Source organism: Zootoca vivipara, chromosome 10 (assembly GCF_963506605.1).
Source record: "Zootoca vivipara chromosome 10, rZooViv1.1, whole genome shotgun sequence".
NCBI lineage: Eukaryota > Metazoa > Chordata > Lepidosauria > Squamata > Lacertidae > Zootoca > Zootoca vivipara.
The window spans coordinates 50,115,295-50,133,459 of record NC_083285.1 but is presented as its reverse complement, the minus strand read 5'-3'; the positions used below and the strand labels follow the sequence as shown (position 1 = coordinate 50,133,459).

The following is an 18,165-nucleotide window of genomic DNA, read 5'->3' as shown; positions in this document are numbered from 1 at the left end:
TGCAGTATCAACACTCCCCCACATACAATGGCTGAGATTTGGCTTGTATCCTGCTTTCCAAAGACTGGTTAAAATAAAATAAAAAGGATCTAGAACTTACTGATGTAGTTCACCTTTTGATTCTGTATAAATTGTATTTTTAAGGTCTTTTTTTCCCCAACAGGGAAAGGAATTTCCGAGGTGAGTTGATGAAGAAGGGTTCTATATTTTGGTTTTTTTTTTACTAAATGCAGCTGTTTTTGTTTCTTATTCCCGCATTTCAAGTCAAATAGTACTGATTGTGAAATAAATTATGTAGCCCAGAAGGGTATATGTAGTGCTTTACGGAGTAACTCAAGGGGAAAATGTGGATGCCTGTCCCGAACAGCTTCCAGTCTAAATGTTTACCACAAGTTTGGTTGCCAGGTCAGGAGATTTCAGGGCCCAAACTTGAGAAATGAGACCCACACCTGGTGAAGTCACAGAGGTGGGGCTTGGTGAAATCATTTTGCATTAACCACAGTTGCTGAGAACATGTCGTTTCTTTAAAAAGTATACTAAACGAGCAAATATGTTATCGGTAGGAAATTAAGATAGAAGCCTTCACTAAAGGGGGTGTTCCCAGGTCCAGCAGAGGTAAGGGGGTCGTTCCTTTTTCACCTGGATTTTGGGGAGAAATCTTTGGAGGCTGTGGAGAATGGCAGGAAGCCTTGTTGGCTCCCGTTGATCCATTTCTGAACCCTCAAGTCTTGAAGCTAAAGAATGCCTGGTAGCTTCCAATGAAAGTCACTCAGAGGTTTGGAAACACCTGTAATGTGCCCATTAAACTACAGGTGTTGTGTCCTTCTGTCCATATTATGGGGAAAATAGATGTATTTATGTTGCATAGCTTTCTGAATTATGATAGCATCCATCTGGAGGGGAAGGAAATACCTATACTGTAAATGCAATACTGCACTAATTTAAACATTGGCCGACTTGTGAAGAACAGTCTGAGTTATTTGTGTCATTTCTCTGAGAATGACCAAAAAATGACAAGAACTTCTACTAAAAGGGTAATGGGCTGGAATTTTTATCTTTCTCCCATATGTGTGTGTGTTTAACAGCACACATATTTTTAAAATGCTATTCTTAAGACAATTGCGAGCAAAAAATAAAATGATAAGACTTCCTTCCTTGGCAGCAAAAAGCTGTTTCTTGCGTGAAAAGTATAAACAGTGAAAAAGACTATATCTAGTTGCAGAGGCGATCCAAAGGCAACAAAGAACTGAAGGTCAAACAATAATAAAACGAAAGGAGGTGAAATTATAGCCTTTCTTCCTTTTTCTGTTTTGTGATGTGCTCCTTGGCAGCTGTGAAGGTTCTGCACTTAAAAGAATTTGTCACGTGACTATTTGTGATTTGTACTTTAAGGAAAGCGAGGAAGCACGAAACACATGGTGATGGCAGCTGAGAGAGGCATCTTTCCAGAGGTATTGGGCTCCTGTTCCAAACAAAGTCCTTTAAGACATAGCCAAATATTGATAACCTGGAGGTATTATTAACGTATAATACCTGGCGGAGTGTCTCCATTCCCATCGTTCAGCCCAGACACTGAGGTCCAGCTCCGAAGGCCTTCTGGTGGTTCCCTCCCTGCGAGAAGTGAGGTTACAGGGAACCAAAGCAGAGGACCTTCTTGGTAGTGGCGCCCGCCCTGTGGAATGCCCTCCCATCAGATGTCAAGGCAGCCCTGTTTAGGGAAGTCTTTAAATGTTTGATCTTTTATTGTGTTTTTAATATTCTGTTGGGAGCTGCCCAGAGTGGCTAGGGAAATCCAACCAGATGGGCGAGGTATAAATAAATACTAAATTATTCTTATAGAATGTGTGTATGCATGGGGAATATCAGCTGTATTTTTATCACTCCTTCTATTGCTGATGTTCAGGTTGCGCACACAGCTAAAACAGTACCACCCACGCACAAGTCCAGCCTTATGTTCTCACAGTGGTCAGCCAGTGGAAAGAGATACCTTGGAAGGTAGTGGGATTTCCTTCACTGGAGCTTTTTAAACAGAGGTTGGATAGCCATCTGTTGATCTAGCTATGAATCCTGCATTGTAGGGGGTTGGACTAGGTGACACCTAGGCTCTTGACATCGGTTCCGGTCCCCGCACGCAGTGGGAGAGTGGAGGAGGAGGGGGGAAAAGGATGGAAATGTATGTAGACCCGTTAGACAGCGGTGGGTTCTGCAATTGCCGGGCGGGATCTGGCCCACGGGCCGTAAGTGACTGTATTAAAACCTCTACACCATACATAATTTTATGCATTTCTATTATGTTCTCACTTGCTCACCTTTTCTCCCAACTAAAAAGCTCCAAATTTTCCAAATTTTGTAAACTTTCCTCAAAGGGGAGTTGCTCCATCCCCTGGATTGTTTGATTGCTCTTTTTTCTAAACTTCTCCCAGCTCTACAAAGGGCAGTCTGCGCTGCAGCATTTTGTTGCAGTCCAACTTACTGCTCCAGGGCCTTCTCTGCAGTGACTCCCCACCTATGGAACGCTCTCCCCAGGGAAGTTCGCCTGGCGCCTTCATTTAGGCACCAGGCAAAAACATTCCTTTTAAACCTTGGGTTGATCTTATTGACATCCAACACCCTTTTAGAATGTGGGGGAGCGGGTTTATTGGGTTACTGCTTTGGGTTTGATTTTATATGATGTGGTCTTGTTGTGAACTTCAGCATATAATAACTGGTAAAGGTAAAAATTAGACAGTGTTCTCTTTCCCAGCAAGATAAAAACAGCCTCTCTTCCCCACTACCACGCACCCTGCAACAAAACACCATTTCACTTAATGTCCCATTTCTTTCTTCCCAAAATTGCACAGTTAAATTACAGACCTGCCTTCAAAGGGTGTTGCCAGTTTATGGCTGTGCAAGCCTTAAAAACATGAGCATTGCTGTGTTCAGTTCAGGGACGGCCTGTGTCCATCTGCACCATCTATCTATATCTATCTATCTATCTATCTATCTATCTATCTATCTATCTATCTATCTATCTATCTATCATCTATCTATCTATCTATCTATCTATCTATCTATCTAATCTATCCTCTAACTTAAACCAGCTTGACATTTGCATGGCACTGTTTTGCAAACAAAGTTGTATTGTTTGAAAATCTGGTTAACCACAGATTACTTCTGCATTGTACTGCAGCTAAAGCCTAGAAGCCTAAGTCACGCAACCGGATGACATGACAGGGTACATTCCCTCAACTGAGTGGTGGTTGTTTTCTCTCCCAGCTATTACTGTATTTATTGAAATATTTCTGTCCCACAAATTTCTTAGAAATGTATCAAGGCAGTGTACCCACCCATCTGCAAAGCTTCTCTCTTTGCAGGAGTCAAGCTCACTTGATGATACCCCCCAAGGAACCATAAGCAAAGGTCTGATAATATGCTTTCAAATGAGGACTAATCTGAATGCTAGCAAGTTGCTTTTTAAGGCTTGTTGAAGTTGCTGGTTTCCTTTTAATTTGTTTTTAATGAACTTTTATTATGGAGATTGGGAGAACCGTTTCAGGATTCTGTAGTGCCTAAAAACCCAAAGGGGAATCATACTTCTTTTGTACAGTGCAGTGACTTTGTCACGAGAAATGACTGGATTCAAAACATCCTGTTTTCTCCCCCTACAAATGTGTTCAGTGATAATAAGGGTGGGGGCAGGGGAGTTGGACGGGACATTCCATACCAATTATGGTGTGTCAGTCAAAGTGGCTTATTTTACACAGTCTTCCTGTAAATGCTGTTTTATACATTTGCATGCATGTTTACTCGGAAGAAAGCCCCTCTAAATTCAGGGGCGCTTGTGGTTGTTGTTGTTGTTTAGTCGTTTAGTTGTGTCCGACTCTTCGTGACCCCATGGACCAGGGGCTCTTATTCTCCAGTTAAACATTCATAGAACTGTAGCCAGAAGGAATGGTAGTAGGATGAGAAATTCATCTCCACAATTTCCCCTTGCAATTAATGGGAACATAAAGACTGGAGGCCGTTTTATGGGTTCCTTTTTATTGCAGAAATTTAAAAATGAAGCAAAAAAGCTACACACAAGTTCCTACCTATATTGAGATACTGCTGCAGAGGAAAGAGGAGAGTACAAAGGCTTTTAAAGAGTGGCAGCCCCCCTCCCCATTTCTTTTGCTTGTTTTTGTGGCAGTGGTAGTGGTATAAAATTGGTGGGGGTGTGATTTGTTCAAAATTAATAAAGATGTTTTTTAAAAAAGAAAAAAGAGCAACAGTGAAACTACCAAGCTTGCCCTGGGAATTCTCCACCTGAGATTTTAATCTGAGATGGAGAAAAATTTGGAGCCTTATATAGCTCATGTCTTCTTAGTGCTTGGAAACTTTTACCGGTGTGTTTACTTGCAAATGCCAGGTGTGTTGCAGATGTCATGGGCTTCTATTTAGGGTGGCCTAACAGACTTCTTAGCAGGGACGCAGGTGGCGCTGTGGTCTAAACCACAGAGCCTAGGGCTTGCTGATCAGAAGGTCGGTGGTTCGAATCCCTGTGATGGGGTGAGCTCCCATCGCTCTGTCCCAACTCCTGTCAACCTAGCAGTTCGAAAGCACGTCAAAGTGCAAGTAGATAAATAGGTAACACTCTGACGGGAAGGTAAATGGTGTTTCTGTGCGCTGCTCTGGTTTGCCAGAAGCGGCTTAGTCATGCTGGCCACATGACCTGGAAGCTGTATGCTGGCTCCCTTGGCCAGTAAAGCGAGATGAGCGCCACAACCCGAGAGTCATTCGCGACTGGACCTAACGGTCAGGGGTTTCCTTTACCTTTAACAGCCTTCTTTACAGAGGGCAATGCTTTATTTGAAGGTGCACTCTATTTGAATGAAGGGCTGTCTGGTCCAAATTCAGTCTAAAGGTAAAGAAACATCAAGAAAGGTGAGCAGAGGCCTTGAAGTTGCCCCTCAGCAGCAGACTGAACAGCCCCCTAATAGCAGTACTCCTCACTCTGTGTTAAGATAAAACATGCTCTGAGATGGCACAACTTTCCTGAAGTCACTGTCCCAAGTAAATTTCAGAGAATGCCTTCCCCTTTCAACAACTGATAGCCACCTGTGAGCCCCTGCTGAGGATTCCATGTGGAGGTTAGATTGGCTTCCCTAAGAAGCAGGGCCTTTTTGGTTGTAGCCCTAGAACTCAATGATGCCGTGTCCCAGAACACCCATGATGCCTTTTATTTATTAACCTCTTGCTGGCAGTCCCAGGACATTCTGTTTTCTGTTATGCATTCAGCATATGATGCTGAGTTGCTTTTTTCATTGCTCTTGCTCAGGGGTCAGCAAACTTTTTCAGCCGGGGGCTGGTCCACTGTCCATCAGACCTTGTGGGGAGCCGGACTATATTTTGAAAAAAACAATGAATGAATTCCTATGCCCCACAAATAACCCGGAGATGCATTTTAAATAAAAGCACACATTCTACTCCTGTAAAAACACGCTGATTCCGGACCGTCCACGGACCAGATTTAGAAGGCGATTGGGCCAGATCCGGCCCCCGAGCCTTAGTTTGCCTACCCATGCTCTTGCTTAGTTTCCGTTAATTGCCACTTTTATATGTTGTTATAATTTGTAAATCATTTAAGGATTTACAAAAGGAGGAAAAGAGAGGCTGTATAAAATTATTTTAATTCAATCTTTGGGCTCCAAGATTGGCTTTTTACTGAAACGTTTTTTAAAAGGAGTGAAAAATCTTGTACGGTGGTGCCTCACTTAACGAATGCCCTGCTTAACGAAAGGATTTTTCGCGCGGAGACGAATGCGTTTTACGAAAAATTCGTCTAGCGAATCGCGGTTTCCCATAGGAATGCATTGAAATTCAATTAATGTGTTCCTATGGGCAAAAAAAAGTCAAAAAAAATTCAGTGCATTCCTATGGGATTCGCTAGATGAATTTTTCACTATAAGAAAAGACCCGTGGAACGAATTAATTTCGTCTAGCGAGGCACCACTGTATGTTCACTCACAGGAAATATGCCCCAAATTTGCCACTCGTTACATCTCCCCACCCCACCCGTCTACTATCTGAAATGAGGACTTAATTGTAAGCCCAGCTTGATACTTTTCCCCCTTTGGTTTCTTTGCTGGCTATAGAATTCTCCACTGTTCCATTATTCTACTGATGCTGGATCAAGGCTGGCTGGGAATAGATTGTGCTGGGAATTATCTTCATTTGTTCAAACGTAATGTGGAACAGGCCTACACCCTTGACACAAATCCAGGGTGAGCAGAAAGCAGAATGGGATCTTTTGGTAGATCCTTAGCTAATTTGCAGTAAGTGGACAAGGGTTTCTGATTTTCATTGGTTTTAGGAATGGCAACAATAAACCCACTTTCCTCACCTAAATTTGAATTCTGTAGTGAAGGAAGAGAAGGGAAAAAAGCCAACCAAGGGTGAAATTCTGGAAACAAATTCCCAGGCTCAGAATGTGCTCAGAGGTGCTATGGCGTTTAATTATACATATTTTATCTACAGTGGTAAGTTGGTTGTCAAACATAACCCGTTCCAGGAGTCCATTCGACTCCCGGAACGGTTTGAAAACCAAGGTGCAGCTTCCGATTGGCTGCAGGAGCTTCCTGCACTCAGTTGGAAGCCGCGCCGCGTCGGACATTCAGCTTCCAAAAAAACGTTTGCAAACCGGAACACTCACCGCAAACCGGTTTGCGGCGTTCGGGAGCCAAAACATCCAAGTACAGAGGCGTTCGACAACCAAGATATGACTGTGCAATGATCTTGGGAGTTTTAGTAAAAAAGAAGAAGATAAAGCAGAACTGAAGTCTGCCCACCTCTGGGATAAATAAAAGAAAATCTTAGTTTGAATTTTTGTCCTGTAGCGCAATATCCTCCTCATCAAAATAAGTGCACTGGTGTATTCCACTGATTCTATCACCTTTTGTGAAACATGTTTACATGCCCCAAACAATAGAGCAATCAATGTTTTGTTACTTGGCCATGCTGCAATGCGGGGCTTCTTTTGCCAGGCAGGAATAAGCAATGGCTTACCTAGTGGATTAAATACAGGTAGGTAGCCGTGTTGGTCTGACGCGGTCAAAACAAAATAAAAAAATCCTTCCAGTAGCACCTTAGAGACCAACTAAGTTTGTCATAGGTATGAGCTTTCGTGTGCATGCACACTTCTTCCGATACACTGAAACAGAAGTCACCAGACCCTTATGTATAGTCAGAGGGTGGGGAGGGGTATTACTCAGAAGGGTGGTGGGAATGGGTGATTGGCTGATAGGAGTTGCTGATACCTAGTGGATTAAAGAATATTACGCACACTCATGCTTCTCTCCGTCACCTCCTGCTTAGAGTTCTACATTGCAAACAACTTTATTCTGGCAAAGTAGCATTGGTAAAACTACCCTTACTTGGCCATGGGTGGCCTCTATTGGATCACCAAAAAGGAGGCCACTGATTTCTGTACCTATGGGTATCTTCAATCTGCTGTCCAGGTTCGAATTGCTTGCTTCTCTCAGGGTTCTTTATCTTTAAAATAGACTGAACAGGCCTGTCCTGTGGATAAAAAAAAGGGATACATGGCTATCCTAATTTGCCATGGCCTGTAGGATGAATGGATGTGTAAGGAACATGCATTTTCAAATAGTAGTTTGTCATATTCATACTTTAAACTTTAGGAGATTGTGTGTTTTAGGTGTGCACACTTTTGAATCTGTGTTGCGTTTTATGTTTATGGTCCTCTATATCTTACACTTCCTTTACTTTAATTGCTGTGTTTTTTCCGTTTTTGTTTAGATTCCTCTATCTAATTCTAATCTTTCTCATTCTTTATGATCATGCATTCATCTTGAGATGAGATGTGCTATAAATGGCACATCAGTATGGATAAATCTTAAAGAACATTTTAAATTACCAAAGACTTGCATTCTTCTGCTTCCCCAACTTATTATTTTCTAAACTTTTTTCAATTTTGCTTTTGCTTTTGCTTTTTGGGGGAAATAGCTAAAACTTGTCATATCAACCAAAATAGCTATTTGGAACCTGCCCTGAATATATGTGTGCTGTTTGCAGCAGTAGCTGGATGTGAAGATATGCTACAGACCACTGGAAGATGTCTTTCATGATGGCCAATTCCGTTGATCCCTGCAAATCCTCTGCCCCGCCTCACACTTCTGCACCCTCTGCAGATGGTAGTATTGAGGCCACTTTTTCCTCCTTAACTGCTTATTTACAGGATCAGATTCCAAGAAGCAAAATACTGGCCAAATGTTCTGTTCTTCTTCATTCTTTTTTTTCTTAAAAAGTGTTCATTTGCACATTCTTTTACAGCCTAGGAATGGTTGGGCAAATGCTGTACATTGCAGCATAGCCCAGACTGCTGCATATGAGGCCTGCTCTTTTGACTCAAGAAACTCTTTGCCTCTGAGCATCCGGAGGTAAACCCAAATACTGGCATAAGCCGGTAGGGTTTGTATGTTGGGAAAAGTTAGAAAAGAAAATGAAACGTTTCAGAGATTTGCAAATGCAGGTTGGAAGGGTGGAGAATGAGAACCAGATGAGCACTTTCTGAAATTTCCCTTTAAAGAATTGCATCAAAGGGTGCATCTTCTTCCCTTCCATGGCACAGTGACAGAAGGAACGGCACCTGGTGGAAATTCTCACTTTGACACAACAAATCAGCTTAAATGCCTTCTGTTCTGGAAATTAGCCAGACCCAGGATTACGGAATTTTGGTTGTGTTGGCAACTCTACCAGCTTCTTATAACCACCTGGAAAAACTGAGGTTTGGCTTATTGCCTTGGTAGAGCATGCAATCCCCATCTGCCACTATTCCAGATGCTTTTAAGCAGCCACTAAGCCGTATGTTGACAGCACTTTCTATCCTTTATCTCAAGTACCTGTTTGTGAGAATATGCCGCAAACTGGTAATTCCCAAGCTGCATGCCGTATATGACCTGAGCATAAGAAAAGCCCAGCTGGTTCAGAGCATTGGTTCATCTGGCCCAACGTCATGTTTACCTCCGTTGCCAAACAAACACCTTCAGTAAGCCCATAAGCAGGGCTGGAAAAGCAATAGCCTGCTCCTGCTGTGGCTCCTCAGCGCTAGGTATTCTGTGATACAGCTGCCTCTGGCACTGATATTTCATGTTGCCATCACAACTAGTTAGCCAATAGCTAGATCCATTATTATGTCCACATGGAGCTTCCCATTCAGAGGCAGCGTACCCCTGAATGCTAGTTCCTGGTGGGGCAAACAAGGCAACTTGCACAGAAGGAAACAGCACGCTGGACTTGTTGAGATCTCCTGTGGCATGCGGCTTGTGGATTACAGCCTTAAAGCCACTGGCTATTGCATACTGTGGCAATGACTGAATTGCATGCTGCTATTTGTGTCTGTCCTAAATTGGCTGCCAAACAGTTTGGCTGGGTGTGCCATGGGGGGGGGGGAACAGAAAGGCCCTATGAGCCCAGAGTGTCATCTATGAAGGGGGCTGCTTGCTGCCTCTCTGTATGATTAACTGTTCTGGACAGGTTTCCCTTCCACAAGAGGTGAGCAGTTCTTTTGTGTTTCTGTATTGTGGAGGGCTAAATGCTCAAATCCATCCCATCAGAATAGAGTTGCTGTTTGGCCAAAAACTAAAAGAATACCTCTTGCTGTGTCTTTTAACAGCAGCTTGGTACGAAGGAGGAATCCTCTCGTGAAGCATTTCACAGCATCCCGAGCTGCTAAGCTAAGCTTCTGTTAAAGGTACAGGGAATAAATTGATAATAAAGCAAACCTACCTCCAGCAGAAACTTCTTGTTGCATTTCTGAATGAGTTCGTGATCTTGGCTTGCCTCATTTCAGTCAGGAGCCATATCCAGAACAGCAACTCCTTCAGAAAAGTAGGGTGTGTGCATATTGCTCTGAGGGTCAGCAATTCTTGCTCTTGCACAAGCTACAAGTAAACCTTTTGGGATAAAAGGCTGGAGTATGACTCAAAAATTATCAATATGGGGCAGGATTGGGAACACTAATTGCCCATAGTGAAAAGTTCTAGAGCAGGCATCCCCAAACTTCGGCCCTCCAGATGTTTTGGACTACAGTTCCCATCTTCCCCAACCACTGGTCCTGTTAGCTAGGGATCATGGGAGTTGTAGGACAAAACATCTGGAGGGCCGCAGTTTGGGGGTGCCTGGCATAAGCTTTCATGGGCTGGAGCCTAGCACCTTGGCCAGCATCCTGTTTTCACAGTGGCCAACCCGATGCCCATGTGACGCTCACAGACAGAACCTGAGCCCAGCAGCACTCTTCATGAGCACAACATCACAAACTCTTATGCCGTAATAATTTTTTTTAAGGTAGTACAAGATTATTTGTTGTTTAAACTGTCACAAGTACGTGGAATTCAAGATAAATCAATGGGTTTCATAGCAAGTGTGTGGGGAAGCCCTAGGTTTGACCCACCAGGCAGCTCTTTCTATCTACTTTCCAACTGCTCTTTTGAACAGGGTTTAAAATGTGTTTTGAACTACACATGTTTGGCCTCCCTCCTCTTTTCTCTCCATCCCTGTTTTGTCACTTGTAGTAGCTTGTAAAAAGTCTGTTTGTGCAACAAGTCTTGCCTCTACAGTCAAAGTTTAGCTCGGCAAACTTTGTGCTGAAAACATCCAGAAATGTTTTGAGATAACACTTATCTGCTTTTGTTCTCTGTGTGTTGTGTGTTGTATTTTGAATTGCTCGTTTTAATGCCGCAATTTTACTTTTTAAAAAAAATCTTTGGCAAATATTTTTATTTTTTATTTCCAGCTACAAGTCATTGGTTATGTTAGCATCCATGGTTTTAAAAATAACCTCTTTGGACTTTTCCTGGTGGTCACTTTTCAAGACGTATTAGCTGTGCCTGGAGTGCTGGATCTGTGCCATATTTATCACACATGTACTGTTATACACAGCGGCACCTGTGAGTTACATAAAAGGCCTCATTCATATGGAAGTCTTGTGTTTGTGCTCCTTGTGGAGGCCAAGAACAAGTTCAAACTGTGTAACGGAGAAAAATATTGAACCAGCAGTAAGGAAGAGAGTGATTTCTGAACACCCGCAAGTTTCTGTCTCCCTCAAGTACAAAGCTGTTGCTTTCCTTCTAATGCTTGGTGCATGAAAAGTTTGGCTGTGTGTTCATTCTTCCTTTTGATTCCTTATCTAGAACCACCAGCACCATACTTTAAAGCACTGTTATACCACTTTGAATAGTCATGGCTTCCCCCAAAGAATCCTGGGCACTTAAGGGTGCCGGATTCTTAGGAGAGACCCCTATTTCCCTCACAGAGCTAAATTTCCCAGAGTTCCCTGGAAGAAACAGCCAATTGATAGCACTCTAGATGATAACTTCATTTCATTTATTGCTTGCATCCTGTTTTTCCTTCCCGAAGAAAGCCCAAAGAGGGTAACTGAAAGCCGAAAGCAATTAATTGAACACAAAATATCTGAATGCTATAGCAAAGTGTAGCATATATCAGAATTATAGTGACTGGAGTTGCCTCCTTGTGGAAAGAGCTCATAGCACTGAACATTCCTCTAAAGTCTATACCCTCCTGCATTACCTTGCAGCATTTTGCTGAAAAGTGAATGGAGATGTATAATCAAAAAGGGCAAAAAGAGGACAGTGACCTGCAAATTTATGTTTTGATGCAAACTGAGAAATATAGTACAGCTCACCAGGCTTGGACTGGACAGCCCTTCAGACAGAGGACTCTTTCAAAAGATGATGGTCTATAAAAATAGGATACACAGCCACCCTATATTTAGTTGTTATAGTTGTTATTACAATGAATTTATCAATTGCCTTCTAAGCTACGATCTCATTGTGATTTGTGCATAAGCTAATTCAAAACATTTCGAAAACACAAAAAGTACATTTAATGTGAGAAAGAAACTAGTCTTGCTAAAGGGGGACACCTCTGGTAAAGACCCATTTTGCCCTTTGTTACGCAGACCTTGAATCCTGACCCCTGTTTATACACCCCCAAAATGTTATGAGCTCTGGGGAGTTTTTAAGGAAGCCTGAAAGTTGGCTCTTTGCCCCCTTTTCTGGAAAGTAGGTATACAATCGATTAATTACATAACAGCAAAGGGCCCCAACTGACCACAGGATCCACCTCTATTAATCTGACCCTAGAAGTGAATGCTGAGGAATTTCTGTTTATTATTCAAGATCGCAAGGATTGTTATAAATTGAAAACTGCACAAAGGGCACTGGGACAGCTTTGAAGTAATTTAAATGTATGTGGTATTTAAACTTGAAGAATGGACATTGTTCTAGGGGCACAAGAATGTAAAGCGGGAGTGAAGAAAGAAGTAACACTGGTTACCTGTTGAGATTCCCCTCCATGCACCTGTAATTCTCGCCCGAAAAACCTGGAGCTTCTCAAATGTCGGGAGGGGCTACTTTTAATCTGAGCATGAAAGCATCAAGTCACCACTGCATAACCAGGTGCTTGTTTAAGCTATCCTGTGGATCTGAAAGATTTAAGAGGTAGGAGCTGTACTGCTGACTTGTTAGCCTGAAGGGTTTTGTTCTTAACCCTGGATAAATATAGACTGTGCAAATCTTCTCTGAAGATTAGCTGCGACTGCTTCATCTACAGGGTGAAGCTTCTGCACTGTTTTATGTTAAGCAGCCTGTTGCGTTATACTGTATGTTGTGACTGTTCTTCAGATTCATGGAGCTTGCGCACAGTCTGCAAAGTTACTACTCCACAACCCACCTGCCTAGGTTGGCTCTAAAGAATATGGGTTCCAGGTCATCTGTGGTGTCATTACCTCCTTCCTTAACCACTGGCATAGCTGCCAAGTTATCCCTTTTTTAAAGGGATTTTCCCTTATGCTGAATAGGCTTCCTCGCGAGAAAAGGGAAAACTTGGCAGCTATGCACTGGTCTTTTGGTGGGTGGCACTCATGCCGCCTTGAGCAGTGGTTGCTTATTAATATTTTGGTTGGTCAGAGCAGATTTATTTATATGGCCATAAACCCACTGTAAGATGTAACTGAAGTAACAGACCTCAGACAACAGGGAATGTTTACATACACAGTAGCATGAAATGTAATGCAGCATGATTGTGTCTTATGCACATTTAACTAGCACGATTTCAACCGTAAACAATTAAAGACAAGCGGGTTCAAATGCACGAGATAAATCTAGGCAAGGTGGAGAGCTTAAAAGCTCTTTTTGCAGCGGGTCCACTTGGGATAGAAAGTATGTAAATATAACTAAACTAAATAGTCTCTTGGCTGCAGCTAGGGGGTACCACTTTGGATACTCATGGTGGGCTAGTTTTGTGCCTGCAGGGAGTCTTATATAGGGTCATCTGTAACTGATCCGTACCTGGGCAGGACACCCCCTCAAGCCTGCTCTTCGTCCTCTAAGGGAGGGACAAGTTATAAATATAATCAACAGTGGCTGTTAAGAGTAGGAAATATTGACATTGCAACTGCCCATTATCCTTTTCCAGTTCAGTGGCCTGCCGGAAAATATTTTATCTCCCAACCCTGGTAATCTAACAGAGCTATACCCAATTACCCTTTTGTCCTGGTTTATCATCGCCAGCTGCAGCCTGCTAAGAAAACAATGGGAACAACAGCAACTTCAGATGACGAATGTGTGTGTTTCATAAGTGCTACTGAGTCATCTCTCCTGTTTGTTGTTCTCTTTCATAAACCAGGTGTGCATAAGTGAGAGATGGCTCAGCATTGCACTTGCCAACATGCCAGCAGCCACAACTGAAAACGAGAACCTCTTTTTATCAGCCCTTTTAGGAGGAAAGCGCTTCAGTGAACACTATCTTGGATTTTTCCCTCCTCAGTGAAAATTCCTGTTTTCTATTATGAGGAAAGGTTTGGGATAGTGGGGAAAGGGTAACATTCTGATGTGTGTCTTCATTTTTCCTGCTTGGTATCATTAAAAATAAAAATAATCATCCCTCTCCCCAAACATGAGGCAATAGTGAAGTCATTCACTCTGATAGGGCTTCAGGTGCTGTTTCAAATCCTTTACTTAAATTAAATAGACCCTGTGATAAATTTGTATGAATAGCAAAGAACAGAATTGGTTTACAACTGGTCAAAGCAACTTCTCAAGTCATGTTTAAATAAACACCATTTTATTTACAGCCTCCAATGTACAACCCCCCACCCAAATAATTATAACCACAAAACCATTAGCAATTTCCTGTTTAGCTATTTATGAAGTGCATCCTGTCTTATATTATCCAAAATTGCTCTTCCCTCTGGCATGCGGACCCAGATAATGGTACTATTATGAAACATAGTAAGTCAAAAGTGGAATCTTATACTGTGAAACAGGAGTTTTTAATCTAAGCTCTCTACACTTTCTCAGTATAGCAGAAGAAATGTTGGACAAGATTTTAATCTAGTGGTTTGACCCTATGCACATATACACAGAATTAAGTCCTGTGGTGGTCTGTGCTTAGAAAAGTGTGTACAGTATAGGATTGTAACTAATCAATAATTTTTTCTTACAGTCATGCCACTGTCAAAAGCTCTTTGGATAATATATTTCAGCCTATTATCATAACTTTTATCTAGGAGGCGTAGCTAATGCCTCAGAAGATAGAATCAGGATTCAAAATGACCGTAACAGACTGGAGGACTGGGCCCAAGCTAACAAAATGAATTTCGATAGGGACAAAAGCTGCACATATATAAGACGGGGGACAACTAGCTTGCCGGTAGCATATGTGAAAAGGATCTAGGGGTCTTAGTAAACCATAAGCTTAACACCAGTCAATAGTGTGATGCAGCAGCAAAAAAAGCTAATGCTATTCTTGGCTACATCAACAGAATTACTATAGTGTCCAGATCAAGGGAAGTCATAGTACCGCTGTATTCTCTCTTGGCCAGACCACACCTGGAGTACAATTCTGGGCACCACAATTCAAGAAGAGAATGGTGACTGTTTTGTTTAAAGGTGAAATATGTGCTTTCCCCCTCGACCTTTCCCCTCCCCCAACATTGTGCCCTTGTCGGCATTGAGTGTGGCTGCCTGGAAAGGGTCAGCAATATTTAATGTGACTGATGTTGGTGACAGGACTGCACCATGCGGTGGAGTCAGGAGGCACAGCTTCACTCCATCCTCCTTGCATTACCACCACACCTGGAGGGCACACCAGAATAGGTGTGCCGTGCCTTTTTGTTTGTGCACATTCACGCCTGTACACTAGAGTCAAGAAGCAGCTGCCCATTGCTCAGATGTTGAACTTCTAGAGATTATGGGGCAGTCATGGCAAGAATGGCCAAATAAATATAGGGACAGTTGAAGCATGTGGAGGGGTCAGATTGGGTGGTTTTTAAATCCCAGCAGATTCTCTGATCTTCAGGCTCTGGTGTCCTTCCTGGAAATGCACCACATCTTTCAAAAGCAGCGTGAAAAACAGATTAATGGCGAGAGTGATGGAGGACTAGGCTATCAGCATTCTTTCAGTGTCAGGTTGATGTAAAGCATACTGAGCTCTGTGCTCAAAAAATGAGGAAACTGAAAGCAATAGACATTCTCCATCATGTTTTAGATAAGGGGTTCACATGCCTTGTTCTATCAGTTGTTTAGTATGAGAGAGAACAGGGCTGGAGCCATTTCATTCAAAGTAATGCTTTTCCGAGAAGAGGAGAATCTTGCTTGGGGGTACTATGGGTCATACAGCGATGTTGTTATGTGAGGGGATTCGGAGTAAGGCTAATCCAGTAACTATTGGGGAAATGGAGGTCCGCTTCCGCGATGTTGCAAACATAGAGAACACTGGTTTTTCGAAAAGCTTCAAGATAACTTTGTGCAAGAGGGGAATAGCGTGAACAGATGTGTAGGGAAGTTTATGCTGGTGTTATATGTATCAATACAGTCTGGTTCATCAGGGTGAAGGAGGCATTGCTCTATCAACCATAGCCTGCACGCAGCCAGTCCTTGCCAGCTTGCCTTTCTGCTTACCTTCAGTTCAACTGGAGGCAATGCCTGTCAGCTCCTGCTTCCTCAATTTCAGTGTTGTCCTTGTAGAACTCAGTGGGCAGGAGGGTGGGGAAGAAACTAGAATTAGGCTTGACTTTTTGCAGAGGCCTTTGGCTGTGAGCAATGAGAGGAGCCTTCAGCGGAGGAAAGGAGGCTGATAAAGTTTTTAAAGGAGTTAAAGAAGCATAGTATACAAGTGTATATATAAAAGCACCGTTGTGCAGGCACATGCCGACTTGCAAATGCATGAATGAGTCTGCATGTGTGCCTGAGCATATGTGTGTGAGCAAGAGAAGAACGTACAAATATCTTAATATGACTCCTTGAGCAGTTCAATATTTGCAGTTGGGACTGCACTGAGATCCCAACCTGCTCCTTTTCCAGGTGTGTTGAAGTGGGATATGCCTTTGCCAAGTGATGCCACTGCCATGTGTAAGGGATGGAAGAGTGCAGCCCGCTCTAATCATTATGATGCAAATAATACTAATATTACTGTAGGGGCAGGTGCTTCCTTCCATTTATATGTGCATCTTTATATATTCAGATCAGAATGTATTCATCCTATTGACATGTAGGAAAATGGCTGAAGATCTATCTATCTGCATTTGCAAAGAGGATCGCAATGTGCGTATATGAACTTGCATAATAATTAGGCTGTCTAATTAAGCTGAAACATCATGTCCTTTTAATTATGCAATTAAGATGTCAAATTACATAATTAAGGCATGTAATTACATGATGAAAAAATGTTATGAAATTTTATACTGCTTGGTGAAATTGCATTTTAAGCTTAAAAAATAAATAAATCGCACCACCTCTCTCAATACATAACAACTTTCATCTGTTCCTTACTAAAGCAAAGGCATGCGTATGAGCGGGTATCAGATTTGGCCATATTCACACTGTACATTTAAAGTACTATGATGCCCACTTTGAACATTCTTGGCTTCCCCAAAGAATCCCAGGAGCTGTAGTTTAATAAGGGGGATTAAAGTTGTTAAGAGAGCCCTATTTCTCTCAGCTACAGTTCTCAGAGTGGTTTAACAGTTGATCCTTCTTCCCAGGGAACTCCAGGAATTATATCTCTGCAAGGGGAATAAAGGGTCTCCTAACAGCACCCATATTGCTTAGGGACGCAGGTGGCGCTGTGGGTTAAACCACAGAGCCTAGGGTTTGCTGATCAGAAGGTCGGCGGTTTGAATCCCCGCGACGGAGTGAGCTCCCATTGCTTGGTCCCAGCTCTGCCAACCTAGCAGTTCAAAAGCACGTCAAAGTGCAAGTAGATAAATAGGTACCGCTACAGCAGGAAGGTAAATGGCGTTTCCGTGCGCTGCTCTGGTTCGCCAGAAGCGGCTTTGTCATGCTGGCCACATGACCTGGAAGCTGTATGCCGGCTCCCTTGGCCAATAATGCGAGATGAGCGCCACAACCCCAGAGTCGGTCCCTTTACCTTTAACAGCACCCTTAATAACCTGCAGCTCCCAGAATTATTTGGGTGAAGCCACCATTATTGTTTAAAGTGGTATCATGGTGCTTTAAATGTATGACATGAATGTGGCCCTTGTTTCTAATATGGAAGGTTTCCTCTGTAAAGTACAGCAAGCACCAACATCCATTGTGCTTCGGCATCTGTTAAATACGTACGCATTTAACCAAGCATTTGCTGATCTTAATAACGAGCTTTTTAGTGAAATGATAACTTCTTTTACTGTGGCTTTGCTTGCTTTTGTTGTTTTTGATATAGTATTGCTGTTTTATTATGTTCTGTAAACTGCCCTGGAATGCGATAATGAAAGGGCAGTTTTAAATTAAATAAGAAATTGTACTGATTTGCCTGGCACAAGACTGTAGACTGCAATACTTGAGAACGGAAGCCTCTGACTTTTCTAGTGCACACAACATTTTTAACATTCCTGAAGTTCCTTTAAATATTTGAAGAATAAGATCCGTTTCAGTAAAAATAAGCAGAAGTTTAGAAGTCTTAACTTCAGATGCGGTTTCTACATTGTGCAAGTAAGGTGTAGGTAGATGTTAACAGTCTGCAAATTCCTGGGTGGGGGGTTGTTACCAGCTCTTTTTACTTTGCTCACCCACCACATTGCTTATTGCTTCACCATTCCACTTAATATATACAGCAAGTGTGCTGTACCTGTTTTCCTCTGTCAAAGACTGGAAGATGTGCGAAAAT

The 18,165-nt window shown here is 42.5% G+C and overlaps 1 protein-coding gene across 4 annotated transcripts in view; it reads left to right on the top strand.

Moving 5' to 3' along the window:
• The window catches only part of TBXAS1 (thromboxane A synthase 1), a 228,716-nt gene that overhangs the window by 24,430 nt on the left and 186,121 nt on the right, over nucleotides 1-18,165 (top strand). The window contains exon 1 of one of the 4 annotated variants that reach the window (XM_060279918.1): nucleotides 7,630-12,497. The exons of the other annotated variants lie outside the window; for them this stretch is intronic. Within the exon in view, the coding sequence (XP_060135901.1) occupies nucleotides 12,394-12,497 (104 nt within the window). The 5' untranslated portion in view covers nucleotides 7,630-12,393. Of the gene's footprint in view, nucleotides 1-7,629; nucleotides 12,498-18,165 lie in introns of those variants that run through there. 4 annotated transcript variants of the gene reach the window in all.